Source organism: Macaca nemestrina, chromosome 1 (assembly GCF_043159975.1).
Source record: "Macaca nemestrina isolate mMacNem1 chromosome 1, mMacNem.hap1, whole genome shotgun sequence".
Classification (NCBI taxonomy): Eukaryota; Metazoa; Chordata; class Mammalia; order Primates; family Cercopithecidae; genus Macaca; species Macaca nemestrina.
This window is the reverse complement of record NC_092125.1, coordinates 76002688-76025258: the sequence shown is the minus strand read 5'-3', so window position 1 is coordinate 76025258 and position 22571 is coordinate 76002688. Positions and strand designations below refer to the sequence as shown.

At 35.7% G+C, this 22571-nt stretch overlaps 1 protein-coding gene across 3 annotated transcripts in view; it reads right to left on the bottom strand.

Moving 5' to 3' along the window:
• Positions 1–4755: 4755 nt before the first annotated feature.
• The window catches only part of LOC105493513 (spermatogenesis associated 17), a 229857-nt gene continuing 212041 nt past the window's right edge, over positions 4756–22571 (bottom strand). For all 3 annotated transcript variants that reach the window (XR_011614273.1, XM_011761192.2, XM_011761190.2), the window contains 2 exons: positions 9025–9107; positions 4756–5011 (listed from right to left, as the gene is read on the bottom strand). Coding sequence is in view for 2 of the 3 variants with exons in the window: in XM_011761192.2 (XP_011759494.1) it covers positions 9027–9107 (81 nt within the window). In the remaining variant the exon portion in view is untranslated. The remainder of the gene's footprint in view (positions 5012–9024; positions 9108–22571) is intronic.

The window sequence follows — 22571 nt, the reverse complement described above, 5'->3', positions numbered from 1 at the left end:
AATTTCACTCCATTCCCACAGGAAAAAGCTTTGAATTACAAAATGAGAGTCATGAACATGTATGTGCTTGTCATGGTGCACTCTTCACTCTTTCTAGGACACACTAAATAACTATTCCCATGTCAGTCCAAATTAACGCCATTACTCTCATTTGAAATTTTTCATTGGCAGTAGTAAACACTGCAAGGTAGCTGAAGATGTAGCACAAAAGATGTGATGAGTTGTGGTTTTAAATAAGCTCAGAGACACTAGCTAAGTAGAATTTAATTTAATCCATGGAAAATAGAGCAACCTAAACAGCATTCCCCGGTGACTTGTTCAGTCATTCACTCAATTTTCAATAAAAATTTATCCTAATGCTTTGCACATTGGTTTATTAGAATCTGTAACTTGGAAAAAGTGAATTCTGATCCAGCAATACTGCCCCTTCCCAGGCATCATCATTACCTCAAATAGGTTCATATAATTTAGTAAATTATTGTTCCTAAAATGGAAGTGAAAATAAAATGGAAGAGAAAATCAAGGCAAAGTTAAAAGAAAAGCTGAAGTTAAAAAAAATAATAAATTAAAGATAAATTTAGCACAGAAAATGGATACCGTGCGGCTGTAACAGGTAAGCCATAAATGTGAAAAAACAGAGCAAAAGTGGGGATAAAGTAACAAGATTCATAATGTCCCCAGATGAGAATACAATCTTGAGTTGACGACCACAACAATACATTGCATAAATAACCAATTATACTAAAGTTTACAGATATGAAAGATTATTTATTTCCCAAAAGGAACACTTTACCCAAGCAGTAATCAAAGATTGATCTCAGGATCAACCCACTTAGTGTATATCACAATCTAGATCTACATCATGTATAACTATAAATTAGTGAGACTAGTTAAAAATAACAGGCCACGATGCATGCATTCAAATGACAAATGGTGTTTTATGAGAATGACTTTGCTTATCTGCTAGTTTATACCTTCTATTAAAAGATTTTTTGAACTTATTTATTATTAACACATTCAATGGATTTCACTTTATGCCAGGTACTCTGTTAGATGTTGGGTACAGGGCATTTATCAAGAAAGACAGTATTCGCCCTCAAAGAAATTAGAGAGCAGTGGAGAAGAAAGGTATTACCTGATTAACTACAGCAAAGCTGATGTGACTTTTGATTTCAGAAGAACGGAAGCATCTAATTCTGAAGGCTCTTAAGGTATATGCCTTTAAACATCCACAGTGGTACTCTTAGTGTTTTTGGTGGTCAGTAGTCATTCAGAATCAAGTTTGGAGAATAACATCAAGGAATTACCAGTTTTGGTCAAACATAAGGTCTCATTAAGTTTCTTAAGTGGCTCATATTGAGAATACAGAAAAGAAGTATATAAGTTGATGTAGTCTAGTAGTTTTCCAGAAGAAAGAGACAAACAACTTTCCCCAGTTATATTTTCCAAGAAGATTTCATCTTGATCTTCTCTCACCTTAATGCAAAGGCAGTTTTTACTCATCTGGACACCTCTGTAGTTATCATAAACTTATGTGTGTCTGGGGGAGAGGCAGATGGTGGTTAAGGACAATGATATTACTTACATACACTAGCAATAAAGAGCCTTAAGCATTCAAAAACTTGAGTCTCATGAGAAGATCAAAGTCATATTCCGAACAACAAAATGCTTAGAAGTTTTTACCTGAGTACCACCTTCTCTGGAAGAACAGAGAAGGTCAGGGTCTACAAAATCAATGAAGGCCATTCATGCCTGGTTCAATTAGGGGACATGGTTGCCATTTATACAAACCTGTGGGAGGAAATGCCTTCACAATCCAATGAAGATGGCCGATTACTTATTTTGTTCTAAGTTTAGAAACAACCAAAACCTTACAAAAGTACACAAAAGTGTTTAATAAATCTTCGTATAGCCAATCATCGGCTTTAACAATAACCAAGTCTTGGTTAATCTTCCTTCATATCTACAGATGGTCCTCTATTTATGACGGCTTGACTTATGATTTTTTTACTTTATAATAGTGCAAAAGCAATATGCTGTAAACCAAAAATACAATTTTAAGACCCCCCCTCCCCCCACCAAACATCTGAATGAGGCCCTCCTCTTGGCCAAGGGTATTCCAAAGTTAACCTGAAAAACTAGTTCAGGCCACGATGGGACGTGGGGGTGGGGGCAGGGCATGGGGAATTGGACGTGCTTCATTATACCCTCCTCCCTTTGGAATTCAGGCACCACTGACCAGCATTAACATTAAAATAGAGATCTTAAGATTTTTCATAGCAATAAGATACCAAGTTTCAGCCTGAATATAGTACAGCATCACATGACAAATATCAGGCCTTGAAAGAAATTGAGGTGTTTTACCCTAAAATATATTTTTTGACATATTTTGAAACGGCCCTGCAAGGCTATCTCTTATGGGGAAAATCTACATTCTGTAGAGAACCTTTGTTCAGGTATTTTCACTGATCCAGGAGATAATTTACTGAGAGTCTGACACCTTTTTAAGTCAGATAAGAAACATTTACAATCTATGCTCTCTGAAGTCTGCCACCTGGAGGCTTCATCTGCATAATGAGAACCTTGGTCCCCTTATTTAACCCAGATACTGCCTTTAGATAAATTCTTTGAACCAATTGCCAACTGGAAGGTCTTTGACTCCAGCTATGACCTGGAAGCATCCCCCATATCCTCCCACCCCTACCCTCTTGTTTCAAGTTTGAGTCATCCTGCCTTTCCAGACTGAACCAATGTACATTTTACATGTATTTATGGATGTCTTACGTCTCCTTAAAATGTATAAAACCAAGTTGTATAGCTTGACCACCTTGGGCACATGCTGTCAGGACCTGTACTGACAGGGGCAGTGTCAAGGGCATGTCCTTAACCTCGGCCAAATAAACTTCTAAACTAATTGAGACTTGTCTTAGGGCTGGGTTCAAGTGGCTTATGCCTGTAGTCCTAGTACTTTGGGAGGCCGAGGCAGGCAGATCGCTTGAGTTCAGGCATTCAAGACCAGCCTGGACAACGTGGTAAAACCCCGTGTCTACCAAAAGTACAAAAAATTTAGCCAGGCATGGTGGTCCATGCCTGTGGTCCCAGCTACTTGGGAGGCTGAGGTGGGAGGATTGCTTGAGCCTGGGAGGTGGAAGTTGCAATGAGCTGAGTTCACAACACTGCACTCCAACCTGGGTGACAGAATGAGACTGTCTCATAAATGTTTTTTTTTTTTTTAAAAAGAGACGTGTCTCAGACACTTTTTGGTTTACAATGCATTCAATAGAAACCATACTTTGAGTATGCATACAACTATTTGATTTTTCACTTTCAGTACAATATTCAATAAATTACATGGGTTGTTCAATATTATAAAATAGGCTTTGTGTTAGATGATTTTGCTCGACTATAGGCTAATGTATGTGTTCTGAGCATATTTAAGGTAGGTGAGGCTAAGCTAAGCTGTCTGGTAAGTTAGCTGTATTAAGTGCTTTTAACTTACAATATTTTCAACAGGATATTTTCAATTTACAATGGAGTTATTGGGACATAACCACATTATAAGAGGGGAAGTATACGTGTTTCCACTCACTTCTTTGACTTTCAAATTAAATCCCAGCCATCATATCAATGCATCTGCAAATATTTCAACATTTATCTCTATAACTTTGTAAACCAAAACAATACCATATGACACCTAAAAAAAAGATAATCTTTTATACCACCAGTATCCAATCAGTGTTCAAACTTCCAATTGTTTCAAAAGATCTTTTATTTTACAATTTGTTTATTTAATGAGCTCAAAACTGTACACACACAGTGATTGATAGATAATGTCTTTTTAATAGGTTCCTTTTTTTCCCTTCAGTTTTGTAATTTATTTGTTGAAGAAACAGATCATTTGGCCTATAACACTTCCCAGAGTCTGGATCTCACTGGCCAGCAATTTTAAATTAAAGCTTTTATGATCAATAAATCACATTTCCTGTCCCTGTGTGCTATCATTGGATCCAACCCCAAAATCATATGCAATAAGTTTAGTGTTATTCTCTTCAGATACAAGAAACAAAGATTCCCTCAGGCTACCTCTAGCAGGAAGTTTTATTGTAAGGATACACAAGGGATGGGATTAAAGGATAAAGGAACCTCAAATGTTGAGTTAACTTCCAAGGATTCCAGGAAAAATCTAAGCATCGCATAAAAAACAGAAACCTCACAAAAGCCCAGCTTTTTGGAAACCAACTGTAGTTCAGAGCCGTGCAGGATCTGACACAGCCCTGGCATCCAGATTATCTCTTTGCTCCCTTGGCAGCAGAGACTTGCAAATGTCTTCTCCATTTAAGAGTGCCTGTGCTTCTGCTCCCACACCCACTAGTCTGTGTCTGTTGCGTCTGTGTGCCTCAAGTTCAACAGTCTGAGGGGTTTCTAATTGGTCTAATCAGTCATTATTTCTCAGGGCAGAGCTTTTATGCTGAACTAGTTCACACAATTTACACTTCAAACCATTCATCATCCAACTTACATGTTAGTCACCCTTAATTTGGGTACTCAACACTGGTCTCATCATTTGTGACCCAGGTGATGGGGTCAGAATATGGGTACTTCAGGGGAACCATTTATGGCACTGTTGGTCACCAAGGGCTGTGATTGTCACAGACATTCTCAGAGGTAAAAGACTCAAGTTTAAGTATTTGTTTGAAAATATATGTCTAAGAGATTTCAAATACATACACACAATAATTAATTCATGACTAGAGCTAGAAAAGTTTATAGTTTATTGAATCATAGCAAGTATATGTGTTTCATCTGTGTTTTCCTTTCAGAACTGTTAAGTTTTAAAATGCAGATGGCTTCAGTTTCTTCTTCTGACACTTAAGAGAGAGAAAACTAGAGCGATTAAGAGATTCAAGGTCATTCATCAGCCGTGGAAGAATCCAGGACTCCAGTCAGTGGGGTCTTCTATTCACACTCACTTCACACCTTAATCTCAGTTTTACATTTCACCTTCTGTTTTCTGAAAACAAAACAGTAAAATGAAAAAAAAAAAAAAAGAACTTCAGAAACACGAGTTCTTAAATTCTCTATTTAAGTCTTCCTCTCTTAGCTTTAGTTCAGTTAATGTCAGGAGGTCATGGCCCCGGACTTGACTCATTTTTAGCCCTGTTCTCTGCTCTCCATCTACACTACTGCAGATCTTCTTGAACAATCACGATCAAGTCTGGGTAACATAGCGAGATCCCAGTTTTACAAAACATTAAAAAATTAGCTGGGCATGGGGGCATGTACCTGTAATCCTAGCTACTCAAGAGGCTGAGGCAGGAGGATCACTTGAGCCCAGGAGTTCGAGGTTGCAGTGAGCTATGATCACGCCACTGCATTCCACCCTGGGCAACAGAGTGAGGCCCTGTCTCTGAAAAAAACAAAAACAAACAAACCAAAAACCATAAACAAAAAAGCCAGTCTTGATTATGTGTGTCACTGGACACATGGCATATCTGGCAAATCTGCCTCCATTATGGAAAACCACAGCAAAACATCTTCATACAGGTAGGTGGGGTGGTTATAACATTCTGAATCAAACACAATTTAACCAAGAGAAGGACAATGAAGATGCCTTTATTCTTTTCTCTTTGCCAATTCACTACGCCAAAACTTAAAAGGGTTATAAGTTCACATGATGCCAAACTGAATGACAAAATTTAATAATTTTTCTTATTAAACTAAAATTTTAACTCCTAACAGGCACACATATAACTTATATGCTTAATTATTACTCTCCCCTCATAGAACTTGTTTTCCTTACACAGTTGCTAAGATCTTATTCCCTCTGGAAAAAAAGACCATGGCATTTAACCCCTTTCCCAATCCAGGTGCTAACTATACTTATTTTTCATTTTATTTATTTATTTGTTTTAGCTGAGTTGTTCATATGCCAAATTCCTATGGAAAAGGAGAAAAAGCACATTGTTTTTCAAACCTAATAAGTAATTTAATTAAAACTCATCTCATCGGGACTCAAAATTGAACCACTTTTTAGCAGAAAAACAGCCTGGACCAAAGCCCATTTTGCAAAGACGAACTGGAGGAAGTTGAGCAGCCTGTAATGTAGGAAAACTCACATTGATGCCAGACTGAATCGGGTACATTATCCAATTCATAAAATTCCAACCAATGATTTTAACTTTATCTTGCTAATTTTTCTCCACAACAATGTTTAAAGAGACTCTGCCTGGAAAAATAAATGGCGCTAAAAGGATGGCAAAGCACTCTTGACAGCACATGGCACATTCTGATTTAGACCAAACTGCTTTTGGGAAACTACTGAAAGTTACAAATAGTGACCATTTAAAAAGACAAATTAAAGACACTAAAAGGAGTAATGTTATCCTAGTCAGACAGTAGATTTTAACATGTGTGTGTGTTGAAGATCTAGTTCTGTGTATTTTTCAGTGGTTTAAATCTTAGAGCATTAATGATAACAGCTAGGTACAGGCAGTGTTTATCCTAAACTCAGACATGCTAAAAGAAAGAAAGATTAATCTGATAAAGGCATCACTATTTCTAATCGGACTGATGGGAAAATGTAGTATTGGGTGTAAAAGGCAATGTCGGGTGAATTATAGTGAAGTGATGAACTACCTTGAAGCTGAAGCAATCAAATAGATAGCTCTAAAAATTACTATGGCATCTTTATTCAACAGTTTGGTGCAAGTGTCCCCATCTTGGCCTTTTTTTTTTTTTTTTTTTTTTTTTTACAAAGAGCAGAAGCACTTTGTTGTATTTGGTGAAATTAAATCTTAATAGGAGAGCCTCAGCTAAGGCTGCTGCCCTTCACTTACCAAAATTAAACACTAGACATTCATTTCCTATCAAAGAAAAGGAGATGACGTTTTTATAATATTGTCCATTCACAAAATTGTTAAAAATCCAAAAGAGTTAGCAAACATTAAAAAAATCCATTAACATATTTGTGTCTTTGCATTGCACATTCTTTTTAATTAGAAATAATGTACACCATTTGTTACTCATCTTTGTCTTTCTGTATAAATAATTTAGCAAGTAATTATTTCATCTTCAAGAAAAAAAGATAATTGCCTCTAAATTATTATGATTAAATAGAATAAAGTCAAGATGTTTTTGTAATTGGTAGGGTAGATCAAACAGTCCCTACTGGAGTGTTTTGTTTTAATACTTGGCTTTCATCTGGTTGCATTAAAACATCAAAAAACAGAAATAAAAAGAAGTATCCCACAAAAAGTACTCATAATCTCACCACCCAGAGATAACCACCATTAACATTTTTGCAACATACAAATGTGTACATAGACATACTAAATATAAGTGTGTGCAAGTGTGTTTTTATACATATACACATGTATATATGTATGTATACACACAGACATATATATATATATATTTAAGTGAAATAAGACTACACAGCATAGTTTGAATCCAGCCTTCTTTTCCTAGAAATATATTGTAGGCATTTTTTTTAATTAATGGGTAAAGATTTATAACATTTTACTGTCTGCATAGTACTGCCTTATATGTGTTTCATTATTTAGCTAACTTACAAGTTATTTTCAAGTTATTTTCAATCTTTCACCATCATAAACAGAATTGATATATCTTTGAGTTAAAAGCTGGTTACACACAAATATGAGACATTTTATTTACATTACTTCATACTCTGGCTCTCAAATACCAGATAAATGCTCCAATGGGTAATGATACTTTATAAACCTTGGAAATGGCGATTCCAGTTGGTCTTATATACACATTTTCTATTAGCTCAGAATATTTCATATTTCCCCTCATGTATTCCTTCAGAGTAGCTAAAAGGTAAGACACTGGTATCTGCATTTAACATATTAACTTCCAAGTTGAAGCACTCAGTGGGTAGAGAGGAAAGAATAACATAAAATTGAAGGAACGTTGCCTTGAATCTACCCTGTGCTCTTTCTAACAGCCTGGTGCTTTCTCCTTGCTTCTTGGTCTGAGAGGATAGCTGGGAGATTCTAACTAGCGTGATTTCTCATTTCTGCCCCTTTCCTTCAATTGCAGTGATCTTTGCTGTCTTCACCCTGTACATTCTTTAAATTTGGCCGAAAATGTCACAATACCTCCTATTAGACACACTTCAATTGTAACCACTGCTGTATTCTAAAATGCCTTAGAAATTGAATACAGTATCCACTGAGAGCTTATTTTTTGTACTTGAGTTTTATATGGTTATCTTTGTTCTTATATATCGTAAACATTGATAATCAGAATTCTATATTTATTTCTTTGGTATTGTAAGATACTTCATACTTCAAATAATGTACATTATTCAGTATAATATTTGAAATGATACTGTATCATCACAGCACTGAGAAGTATTTTGGCTTTGGGGCACCAACAGTATTTTTTCACTGTATTGTGTAAAACTATTTATTGTATTAGTTAAAGATAAAGGGTATTTAAGGGCCAGGCATGGTGGCTCACGCCTGTAATCTGGCACTTTGGGAGGCCAAGGAGGGCAGATCACTTGAGGCCAGGAGTTCGAGACCAGCCTGGCCAACGTGGTGAAACCTCATCTCTACTAAAAATACATAAATTAGTCAGGTGTGGTGGCACTGCCTGTAGTCCCAGACACTACGGAGGCTGAGGCAGGAGAAACACTTGAACCCGGGAGGGGCAGGTTGCAGTGAGACAAGATCATGCCACTGCACTCTAGCTGGGGCGACAGAGCAAGACTCTGTCTCAAAATAAATAAATAAAAAAAAGAGTATTTTAGATTTTTAATGTTCTATTTCTTAGTGTATTTTTGGCTCACTTTGGAGAAGATATCTGAAAAGTAAAATTCATTATCTTTTAAATGTTGAAAACCATTACACTAGAATGAAAGAAATTTATGGAGTCTTATTACATATAAATATTATTATAGCATGGTTTTTAAAATGCTTGATAGTTAAGTCAACCCCATTTGATTTTTAAGTGTTATTTAACATACTTTTTGAAGTACTTCTTAGCAAAAAGTCATACCTTTATACAATCTGTCCAGCTTTTGAATATAATTTTCCATACTTCGAGAAAAGCTCAAATGATGGTAATACAGTCTGGAAATCCTAGGAGGAAAAAGTTCAAAGATTACCACAGAGATCATAATGATTTTATGTTATTATCATTATTGTTATTATTTAGATTAAATTGCTAGACAGATGTCTTTCGACTGCACTTCAAATTTCCCATTATACTCTCAAAACAAAATTAGCAGGTAAATTTTTGAAGTTTTATCAGTTGAAAATCAGGCATACTGAATTTCCCGGCACATAGTCTTTAACAGTATGGATGTCACCTGCAAGCAAGTCTGGGCAATGCAAACATCAGGCATATCCACCTGTCTTCAAGGAGTCACAATCTAAATTTTTTGCCTTGGCTTCATAGGGGTTGGTACTTTGTTTTGTGCACAATAAATACTTGTTAACTGAATTGAGTGGAAATGGAAAGGTGATACACCCAAATCACTATCGTACACAGCAGACTATGTTCATTACCTCAGAAGTGATTCAAATGAATGGTAAGGGAGTTCAGAAGGAAGAGGAAAGAAATCATTTTTTGTTGTGTAACTGGAGAAGCAGCATTTGAGTGAGCATAGAAATGGATGCTTTTCATGCATGTTAAAACAGGAAAAGTCATTAAAAAGGTAAGATACACTAAATCAACAATGAATGCTCTAAACGAATGGTCAGACTATATAAAGGTGTCTGTTTCTTCTTGGAAAGGAGGTCTATCGTTAATGAAGGTAATTTTGGCTGAGTTTTTTTTTTTTTCCTAAGAAAATGTAAGAGAAAAAGACCTATGCCCTGAGTCCAGCTCTTTAGAGGACCCATATATAACAAACACATGCAAAAATAAATGTGCTAAAGAACATGTGGACATGAGAGTGTCTCTGTCACTAGAGATCTGGTTCTCCACTCTGGTACAACAAAGCCTCTAGCCCTAAATACCTGCTTTTACAACTAATGCTTTTTCAAGCCCCAGGGAAAAGCTCCACATCTGTTGCTCTGTGTTTGTCATGCCCAAGTGACATGAAGGATGGTGGGTTGTGACAGACACTGCTTTTGAGTGCAAAGAGAATTTGAGGATAAAAATGCTTAGATAAAAGGCAAATTAATTAATATGAATGAAATCCTTCTTGGATAGCATGAATGCAATAAAATTTTACACAATGAAGTATCATTTTCCAGTGGTGCTGAGCATCTATATTCTTGCCTTCTCTTCATTACAAATTACAATTCTGGAGATAATCAGAAATCAGCACAGTATTTGCAACAATGCACATGGTATCTTTACTTTTTTCAATAGTAAATTATTCATATCACTCTTAAATTTGAGCATATAGAGTTTAGACATCTGCATGAAGCATCAGTGATTTTTTATGATGGCAACTTGATGAACACTGAAATCCAGAACTGCGAATAGCTTTTTTTTTTAAAATCTATATGTATAATAATATTTCATTTAATTTTCAAAAAAGTAGACCTGCCTTACAATAAATGTTAAAAGAAGTTTTCAGTGAGAGGCAAATGATATAGGTTAGAAATTCAGCTCTACATGAAGAAATAAAGAGAAGGAATAAATGAAGAAAAAATAATACTTTTTATTTTTCTTATTATTAGTTGACCTAAAAGATAACAGCCTTTGTTCTAAATAATAATAACAACAATGTCATTCATGATTATTGCTTGTGGATAAGGAAAATGAATGACAGCAATGTTATAAGAAATAGGAGGAAGGAATTGGGAATAATCAGTTATAAGGTAACTGCACTACCCGCGAAGCAGCATAGTGTTATTTGAAAGTGGGCTGGGATTACTCATAAATGTATACTCCAAACTCTAGAACAATCACTACAGAAAAATTTTGATATGCTAAGAGTGAAAGAAAATTAAATTGTATAAAATGTTTAACTAAAACTAGAGAAGACTAGGAGTGGAAGACAAAAGCAAAACAAATAAGAAAGGGAAGATCAAGTTACAAATATGGTAGGTATTGATCCAACTATATTAATAATCACTTTAAATGTGGATAGTTTAAATGCACCAGTAAAAGAACAAGATGGGATAAAAAAAGAAGAACCAACTATATGTTGTCTACATGAAACTCACTTTAAATGTGAAAACACAGAGTAAAAGTAGAGATGCAGAAAGTTATACCATGCTAACATTAATCAAAATATAGCTGGAATAGTTATATTAATTTCAGACAAAATAGATTTCAGAATAAGGAAAATTACTAGGGATAAAGAGGGGCATTACATAGTAATAAAGTGTCTAGCAATAGAGTGTGAAAATCTATGAGGCAAAAATTGATAGAACTGCAAGGAGAAACAGACAAATTCATTATTGTAGTTGGAGACTTCAACACCCCTTTGTCCATAAGTGGCAGATCCAGCAGGCAGAATATAATTGAAGAGTACTACCATACAACTGTATATAATTGACATCTATAGACAGCTTAATCCAACAACAGTAGAATACACATTCTTATAGAGTTCACACTGAACTTTCACCAAGATAGACCACATCCTGGGCCATAAAACACACCTTAACAAATTTAAAAGAACAGAAATCATACAACGTCTGCTCTCAGACCACAATGGAATTAAATTAGAAATCAGTAAGAGAAAGATTGCTGGAAAATCTCAAAATATTTAGCGATTAAACAATGCACTTCTAAATAACACATGGGTCAAAGGAAAAGTCTCAAGGGAGATATAAAATATTTTTAACTAAATAAAAATGAAAATACAACCCATCAAATTTGTGAGATGCAGCAAAAGCAATGCCTAGAGGAAAATGGATAGCACTAAATGCATATACTAGAAAAGAAGAAAAATCTAAAGTCAATAATCTAAGCTTCCACTTAGAAAACTATATTAAAAAGAGCAAATTAATTACAAAGTAAGCAGAAGCAAAGAAATAATAAAATCAGAGCAGAAATCAATAAAATCAAAAACAGGAAAACAATAGAGAAACTCAACAAAATCAAAAGTCTGCTCTTGCAATCATCAACACAACTGATGAACTCCTAACCAGGTGAACTAAGGCAAAAGAGAGAAGACACAAATTACTAATATCAGGACTGAAAAATGGGCCATCATTTCTAATCCCATGAGTGTTAAAATGATAAATATTATGGCCAGACACAGTGACTCATGCCTATAATCCAGTACTTCAGGAGGCCAAGGCGGGAGGGTTGCTTTAGCTCAGGAGTTCGAGACCAGCCTAGGCCACATAGTGAGACTCCATCTCCCGAAAAGTTTAAAAATTGGCTAGGTATTGTGGTGTACACCTATAGTCCCAGCTACTCAGGAGGCTGAGGTGGGAGGATTGCTTGAGTCTGGGAGTTTGAGGTTGCAGTGAGCCATGGTTGTGCCACTGCACTCCAGGATAGGTGACAGAGTTCCTCATAATATTCCTTTATATACATACATAGCAAGACCCTCTTCTCATAAAAAATAATAAAGATTATATACCTATAGGAATAAATTTTATATATATATAAAATTATATATAGAGGAATAAATGAATACATATAGAAAATTATACATAGAGAATTTTTATATGTAACCATTACATATATAATTTGTATACATAATGTATAAAATTTTATATAATATACAATATTTTATATATCAAAATTTAATGTTATATTATATAAAATTTAAAATATATTATATCATATAAAAGTTTATATATTATATATAAATTATATGCTTTAATTATGTATAAATTTATGTATAAAATAAAACTTTCTATATAATTTTCTATATATATATATAAATTTATACATATATATAATTTTATTTTACTATTTTTTTAAGAGAAGGTGTCTTGCTATGTTGCCCAGGCTGGCCTTGAACTCCTGGGTTCAAGGGATTCTCCCACCTCAGCCTCCCAAGTAGCTGGGACTACAGTTGTGTGCCACCATTCCCAACTTTATTTTAAAAAACTGAATCAATAATAAATAAGCTTCCAAAAAGGACAAGATGGTTTCACTGGTGAATTATACCAAATAAGGAAGAAATGATATCTATTCGCTGTAATTTGTTCTAGAAAATAGAAGCATAGGAAACACTTTCAACTCATTCTGTTTTGTAATCTGTAAAATGGGGATATCTACCTCACAGGATTGTTGTTTAATCACAGAATTGTGATTAAACAAGACAAACTATCTGGCTGTTCACACAAGTATTTTCCTCTCTTATTCCTTAAATAATAGAAGTCTATTAATATTATACCTACCATGTTCTTTCAAAAATTAAGTAAATTCCATCAGCACTTACAGGAGACTAATTTTGGGGCAATAATGTGGTGAAACAGGACTTTGATGATACCATCCCATCAGTAAAACTATTTTCAGTAAGAGTATTCAATAGATGCCTATTCATTTGTGTTAAATTATCCGTGTGTAATATTGTGGGAATATAATATAATGTGAAATAGATATACAAATGAGAGAAAAATAAATATAAATAGAAGTTCTAATATTTTTTCCTTCATTTCTGTGGATCTTCTTGTGTACTTAATTTTGGACTCATCTGATCTAATGAAGCATCGCTTAATTCTGAGTTAGACCTTCTTTTGTGTATTTAAGTAACATTTTGGTGTCTGCAACATGTCTGACACTGTGTTAGCTTCCAACCAATGGTAACCAAAACTTGGTCTTATCTAGTGTCAGATAATAGTGCAGATAAACAAGGACTGACCCCTTCAAGTACCTACCTTCTATGTCCTCCAAAACAAAATCTTTCAGAAACTCTTTATTGCTCTTATTTTTAAATCTAAAATCTCACATTCTTACATAGCTCTAATCAACCAATAACTGTGACCTCTGGTACAGGAAGAGGTGAAGATACCATCAGGAGAGCTTTGGTTTTGGGAGAAATCTGGTGCTGATTGGCATTTGTTTAAAATTTGCCTCTGATACGATAAAACATGTCATCCAGTCATGGGAAACCATGAGCTCAAGAAAACCACCTGCACACTTGCACAGTGTCACTTTTTAAATGGGGGTTGGGGAACTGCTTTTCTGAAAAATAACCTCATCAAGAAAAAACACTGGGGATGGTAATTTTAAATGCTGCCATAGCCCTTCCTTGCCAGAGCAGACAGCTTCTGCTATTAGGATGCCCAGCCAAACACAAATAATCCACTGCCAAAATGAGCTCCTTGGGACAATTTAGGAGTCTTTGGAAGTGAACGGCTCTCTGAGCTGGAATGCAGCCCAGGTCCATTTTCAAACCCAAGTCAAAATGACAAAGAGCACATTTCCTGGGCCACTCACCCCCTAAGTGTAAGATTACTTTAGGTTGGCAGCTGCACTGTTTATCTAGTTATTTAAGGCTTTTCACCAGATACTCGCAACTGAGTGCTTAAATACTTCAATGTTAGTAAGCAGGACAGCGCTGTTACACCATAGGAGACAAAACTTTTGAGATTAGAGAGATAAGATGAAAATCAAGGGCTATGCACATATTTTTCAGCTAGCTTATAATGTCTTATATATTCTGCTTTAAAATATGGCAAAGATTTTTCTACTAGAGTTAGAAAAAGGAGCATGGCAAGAACTTCTGGCTGCATATAAATGCTGTTTTAATCAAAAATATTTCCTTATGTCCTGAACAAGACTTCAACTAAATCTGGCTAGCAGTGGAGACTTTCCAGATTCTTTAAATGAGAGTTTATAGGCAGGTTTAAAAGATCAACTGGCATTATTCCTCCAAGATCAAACTTTGCTCTCATTGCATATAAAAAAACTGTGATGACATGAAGATCTCTACAATTCTGATAAAAGAATATACAGGAAACTGTTACAGTTGTGGGACTTATTCCCTTCTTTCTGTCCACTGTTTTCAGGAAAATATCCTCAAGTATTCAATCTTTGTTACTTGTGTTGTTCTAAAGCCCAGAGATTTAGGATTTATTATGCATTCTTCAATCAAACCATTTGTACATGTTCCCAAAGAAGAAAATTTTAGCTGATGAGTTGATGATCCATTATCAGGCTGAATCTAAACAGGAAACCAAGTTCATTTGCATATCGTGTGATGCCCAGAGTCTCACTGGAGATTGCAGGGGTCATGTGAAAACTTTCTTATTACTTCTACTCAGAGGCAGTACTGCTTTGGGGTCAAGCTGCCTGGGTTTGAAATCCAGGTTTATCTTTAAGGACATTGTGATCTTGGACAAGTTATTTAGCCTCTGCCATGCTTGTTTCCTAATTTCAAAACAGATAAAATAACATGGAAATATAAATACATGAGTTCATCCATGTAAAGCAATTAAAACAGTGTCCAACACATAGCAAGTACTTAACAAGTGTTAGCTATTCTCAAACTAAGAAACTCAAATATACTTTTAAAAAATTGTAGATGAATAATCCTAAATAGTTGCTAATCAAAAGTCATTTATATTTGACTTTAGTATACACATTCCTGCTTTTATTTCAACATGGGTATATCTAAATTGCAAACTTATCTATTTGAGTTTCTACTGATTCTTTTGCTGTTTTTATATACTGTATCTTCCTTCTTAATAGTCCTATCTGTCGGCCAGGTGCAGTGGCTCATGCCTGTAATCCCAGCACTTAGGGAGGTTCACGGGGGCAGATCACAAGGTCAAGAGATCGACACCATCCTGGCCAACATGCTGAAACTCCATCTCTACTAAAAGAACAAAAATTAGCTGGAGGTGGTGGCATGCACCTGTAGTCTCAGTTACTCGGGAGGCTGAGGCAGGAGAATCACTTGAACCCAGAGGCAGAGGTTGCAGTGAGCTGAGATCATGCCAGTGCACTCCAGCCTGGTGACACAGCGAGACTCCATCTCAAAAAAATGAAAAAAGTTCCTCCTGTCTTTCTCTTATTTCTCATATTTAGTCCTTTCCCCATCTTTATGGACTTGACAGACCCACATGACAGACATACAAACTGAAGGATAAATGATCGCGTTCCTTGTTTGACTAGTTCACTGTACTCAGTGGCATATGTATTAGGCCATAATAAAAGTGATACAAGATATAAAGATATATCAGAAGGAATAGATTTAATTATAGAAACAGATGTAGACATAGAAAGGCAGAGGTACATGAAAATGTGGTTTCAACTATTTAATTACAACCCAAAACACAAAACATGTCGTCGAAATAAACATACCTGAAATGGAACATCTAACTAGATACAACGTGTTAGAATGATCCGTAGCCTGTTAGTGGTTTTATCATAGAGCTAGTGATACCAAGGTAAGCGATTCCGGCAACATTATTTTCATATACAAAGATGTGCCAATTTAAAACGGAGAAAGGCTACATGAAACTGGCCCTAAAGGGAAAATTTGGCTTGCTTGTGGTTAATTTGTGGGAAAATATGCTGCGAAAAATGTTCAGAGACAGTATCAGAATGGTTTAAGGAGAACCAAATGAAATGGAGAATAACAATTGCAACTGGGACTGCAGCATTCCTAAGTTTTCTCCTATTACTACACTAAGTGTTTCTTACTAGGAGAAAAGCTGAATGCATCTAAATAATGAGGTACTGCAAGAAAATTCTCAAGAAGGGGAGTAACTGCTAAGAGCCAGGTTACATTTTGTTCACAGCTGTATTCCCAGGATTTAGCACAGTGCCTACTGCAAAGTAGGGACTTGACAAATGTTATTTAGCTGAAAGAATGACTAAATAAATGAATAAACAGATGTGGCCCTGGGGAAACCGTGAACTTGTTAAAAGTTTGAGCCTTCTGGAGTAGCACATCCTTACTCTCTCACTCAACCCTGTCACTCTAGAAATCAAGTGAAGGAAATGGAAGTCGCATGCCCTGGACATCATCAGGATCCTCCCAAAGTCCACACATGGAAATCTTTCCTTTTCCAGCTAGTAGATGCTGTGCCAGGTCTCTCTGTATGTTCAATTACCTGGGTTTCAAAGTATTTGTGGGAATGACAGAAATCAGGAAAGAGAGAATGAATAGAGAAAAGTGAATGACAGATTTATCTATGGGGGACAGGGAAGCTCTATCAGTTTTGTTTTGTTCCCAGTACCATCACAGGGCCTGAAACACATCATATGAGATCTTGTTTAAATAGAAATGCAGGACTTCTCAGAGTGACCCTATTTTGGGAGGAAGATAATGCCTAGATTTATCCGTAATATGATGGTGTGTTCAATGATGACTTCTTTATAAGAACACTGGAGATCCTCACGATTCACAGGTTCCTTATTTGAAATTTGCCAACTTACTAAAATTTATTTGTAACCTCAAAATTAATATTCACAGTGTTTTTGTGGATAAACTGCAATCTAACTTAAAAGGCAGACAAGATTGAGAACCTAATTTAGGAGTATGCGCCTGTAACAATTGCTGAGCCTTGGCCAATCCCAGTAGTCATAATACTTCAGCCACTCATACACCCCTGAGTGTTCAAACTGTGTTCAAATAAGGCAAACGCTGAGCTCTAACCGATCCAGCTGTTTCTGTACCTCACTTCCGATTTCTGTATGTCACTTTACTTTTTGTGCCTATAAATTTGTTCTGACCATGAGGCACCCCTGGAGTCTTTCTGAATCTGCTGTGATTCTGGGGGCTGTCCAATTCACAAATCCTTCATTGCTCAATTAAACTCCTTTAAATTTAATTTGGCTGAAGTTTTTCTTTTAACAACCCTAAGTGTACTGCTGAAATTCTGCCTAGTGTTCCTTAAGTGTAATGTGGAAAACATACATGATCGATAAGCTTCATTCAAGCATGAGTTATAGTGCTATTGGCCACAAGTTCAATGCTAATGAGTCAAAATATATGTCAGTTAGGGTGTTTTTAAATGGAAGCACACATAAAACACTATTATGCAGTGATTGGTTGGCAAAAATGTTGACCAAAGCCTAGCAGAAACGTAATCCTTTTTTCCCTGTAGGAACAATGGTTCATTATTCACCAATTCAGTGTTTGAGGTGACTTTATGGAACATAACTACTGCAAATAACAAGAATTGACTGCTATAAGACAGTCAAGCTCTTTCATGACACACTCACTATGGCATAAACTTGTATGTTTTACCAGAATATCACAGATACGACGACTCCTGAGATACGAATAACATTGAACAAGCCACTAAATGAATGAGAACATGAATACATAAAATGAACTAATGAGTTGAAAATATTGTCTACTATTATTTAAGGGGTGAATTGTAAATAATCCTTTATGAACACTAACACTAACCATATATAGATTATAACCTGACATTTAGTTTAATAAGAAATAATTTTCATTTAAGTATAATTTCACTGACATAAAAAATAAGGTAGTGAATAAGCAAAGCATTATAAATAGTATTCTCATGATCCTCTGCTAAACCTAGATGTTCATATTACCATCAGGAATAATCATGTTTTCTAAACTAATTTCTTTCTGCTCTTTTGAAGGATTGGTTTATAAACATTCATTTATTCATTCACTCTTTTAAAACATATTAATCAAGTGCCGACTTAAGCCAAGCAGTATTCTAGGGAGTAAGAATACAGCAATGAACCAGTCATGCAAAAATTCCTGTCTTCATAGAACTTAAATCTCCAGTGAGGAGAGACAGACAAGAAACAAGTGAGTTATATGATAATAAGTGCTATGAACATAAGACAGACTAGTGGAGAAGGACTGAGGGAATTGGGAAAGGGATTGGAATTTCAAATCAGGTGGTCAGGAAAGGCTACCCTGAGGTGTCATTTGGGGACAAACCCGAAGGAGGTGAGAGTGTAATCATGCAACCTCAGATCATAGTTACAGCCACCAATTTTTCACTGTAACACTAGGGTCACTTCAAGTTACCAAAACCTGATAAGCTTTGTCAAAAAGATTGATTTATTTGCTCTAAGATTTTTTTGGGGGGGAAAGTTTTCCAGCATCTGAAACCTGTTAATGCATTTGGGATTTGCAATGCAGAATGTAGAGCCACAGCATCAAGCTATGAAATAGTAGGCCTTTTCTCTGTAGGTGGCAAGAGAAGGGCACCATAGCCTTGCATATGGAAAGACTTCTGTTAATTTCACTTCTTTCAAGAGACACTGTCAAATCCTGATGCTGTCATCACGCAGCATGCATTGATTTCACCACAGTCCCCAAGGAAGAAGTATTTAATAGTCCAGCCAGTGAATGGTACCTAGCCCATAATTTCTAGTTTCCATTCGTGTATTTATATTCTTTAGGCAGCAATGCCCAAGAGAGACATTGCATAAATAAAGAGAACTATTAATAATGGTTACCTATTTCTTTCATTGATACCACAAATGGTATCTAAGGTTAAAAAGTAATTAGAAAAAATTCATATAGAAATAACACTTGATGCATTGTCTGGGCAGGTGGCAGCTGGCAATTTTTTTAAAGATGGCAATAACTAGCTTTTGTTAATGTTGGTCTTCTTTTTGTAACTCTGGGCTCTGGTGAGGAAAAGTGATCCTTCTCCAAAAGGAGAGCTAACAGAGTACATTTTTCATTCATTTTTCTTGAAATTGTTCATGTTTAAGTTTTTGTAATGGGATTTATTATTATTTCTTGGTTAGCTGGAGGGGAGGCCGTTGCATAACATATCTTATTCATTTTCTAATTACCTCCTGAAAAGGCAAATACTCCTGAAACAATAAGCTGGTTAATTTAAAAGGCATAGCTAATGAAAATGAAGGGCAACTTTAGACTTATTTTAAAATCTTTAAATGTGCAAATCATACCCTTCGAATCAACTAGTCATCATATCTCAAAATAAAAAGCAATATTGCCTTGTCTTCATAAAAGGCAGTTTATCTCCTTCTGTATACCATTTTCATCAAACAGTGTTTTCTACTTGTTGGTTTACTCTTTTACTGTGAGAATGTGTTTGATAATGTGTGGTATAAAAATCAAGAAATTAGTCTCACAGCAGGGAGTCTGCTAACAACACCATTTTAATTTTATCCTGCAAGCAGTCATAGAAAACATATTAATTGCAGTTTAATTTATGCAACAAATATTTCATTTTAATTATGCTTAATTTTTGTCAAGCTATAAAAATGTCAATAGTTCTGACATAGTTTTTTCTTATAAGATTTTTTAAAGGAAAGAATTAAAATCAAGTGCTGTTTCTAAAAGAAACTATGAAAGATTTCTAATTACTGCTTATGTTTTTGAAAAATTGCTAATCCAGTAGCCCCAAAATAACATCTGGGAACATGTGAACTTGAAGCTTTCTTACTCAACATTTATAATTCTTAATAGTATACATGCATCATTAATATAATGGAATTCTCATAGGAAAGATTTTTTTTGTAATTATAGGATATATCAATAACTGTCATTGAATGGTGCATTTTCTCTATAGAAGTGTTTTTGTTAATTCCTCTCAGGAAAATTGAGAGAAGAATAAGTGAAACTGATTGCTACTGACACACCACATTGAAGAATATTCACTATTAACAGAAGTAAAAAGAAAAATGTCAAACCACCAAAGCTGAACAGCATTAATTATATTCAGCAAATATTTATTAAGTTCTTAGTAGGTGCAAATCCTTCCCAAACATTGTCTCAAGTAAAAATGCTTCTTCCTCCAGGAAATCCTTCTCTCTTCAGATGTAAATTAAATTTCCCTACCCTGAATGCCTATGGTGCATAATCATACCTTTCTCACAGTCCTTTTATATTTTTTTGTTTGGCATCACAGTAATTCCCCCTGCAAGTTTCATCTCATCCACTAGACAGTAAGGTTCCTGGGGGTAGAATTCAGGCTTTTGTGTTTATATCCTACATCTACCACATTCAAATATACATAAAAACGAACACTATATGTATGAATAAAATATTCTGGAGGGGCGACTGGCTTTGTCGGGTGAGCATGTGGAGGTGTTCCTGTGGCTGGACGTGATTGGCGATTCGCAGCATCCTCGTATCTGCTAACAGCTCAAAATGCAGGTCTTCGTGAAGACCCTGACTGACAAGACCATCACCCTTGATGTGGAGCCCAGTGACACCATCTAAAATGTGAAGGCCAATATCCAGGATAAGGAAGGCATCTGCCCCGACCCGCAGAGGCTCATCTTTGCAGGCATGCAGCTGGAAGATGGCCGCACTCTTTCTGACTACAACATCCAGAAAGAATCGACCCTGCACCTGGTCCAGCATCTGAGAGGTGGCTGTTAATTCTTCAGTCTTGCATTTGCAGTGGCCAGTGATGGCATTACACTGCACCAGAGGCATCTGCCCCCACTTAAGTTTAGAAATTACAAGTTTCAGTAATAGTTGAACCTGTTCAAAATGTTAATAAAAGTTTTGTTGCATGGTAGCATAAAAAAAATTCTGGATGTTATACTTTTGGAAAAACATTATTTCAAAAGTCCTTCTATAAAAGTTGTATATACCTGTACTTTGAAATTATTCATTAGAAGACTTCTAGTTTTAGGATGGTGGTGAATTTCTTGCCCTGTCTCATCCTCTCAGAAATGCATCCCACCTCTCCGCATTCAAAAAAATGTGGACAATTGTAAACATCCAGTAAGCTACATATTCATTGAAACCAGAAGACAGCAGTGACTCCAAATTATAACTTATATTTGAAAACAGACAGGGAGTGGTACCAGACTTACAAGGAATGAAGAACAGTGACCTGTTCAGAGGGGGACACCAATGACATCCCATCCTATTTTTCCTACTCAACGCCAGAAACCTCAGGTACTGGAATCTTCAGATATCTCAGAAGGCATAGATGATGCACAGGGCTTGGTTAAAAGCCTACATAAAAAACACTTACTCTCCAAGCTCCCTCCAGGTTCTAACACTCCAGGAAAATCTTCCTCCCCTTCTCCCCTCAGGTTCAGGAGGTTTATGATCTGGGGAGTTTGGGTGAATGGGTGAGCAGCAGGCACCAGGCACAAGGTATGACACTTGTGAAAGTATTCATACTGAATGGTGAGAACATCATCCTACTCACCACCTCAATTACCAATTCCCAGAATAGTTGCCCACCTGGCAAGAGATTAGAGAATTTTTTGTTGGAAAAACTGAATGGCCATAGGTAGTGACCCACCCGCAGAAAGTCACTTCTACAGTGAAAACCACCAGTCAACCTGGCTCAGGAAGGACAAGGAATTCAACTAACATTTCTGTGCTTTATTTTAAAGTATGAATAAAACAGCAAAAGATCAACAGATGTCTGAGGAAAGCATCTAACATAAAAGAGAGCGAGAGAGATAAGTAAACAAACAAAAAACCAATTTAGATGAAGTTGAGATGATGCAAAAAGCAGAATAAAGCATCACTAAAATCTAAAATAAACTTTCTGAGAGACATCAGAAAGGATATTGCATCCATTAAACAAGTACAAGCTGCTATTTTAAAAAGAGAAAAGCTTTAGTGAAGTAAAAATATGAGAGCAGAAAACATAAGTTGACAGAAAAACTGGAATTTAATGCCAAAGAACTCTTCTAGAAAGTAAAACAAAAAGACAATACAATGGAAATAGGAGATATAAAATTCAAAAAGAAGTTGAAGAGCAATTAGAGAATTTGATTTCTGA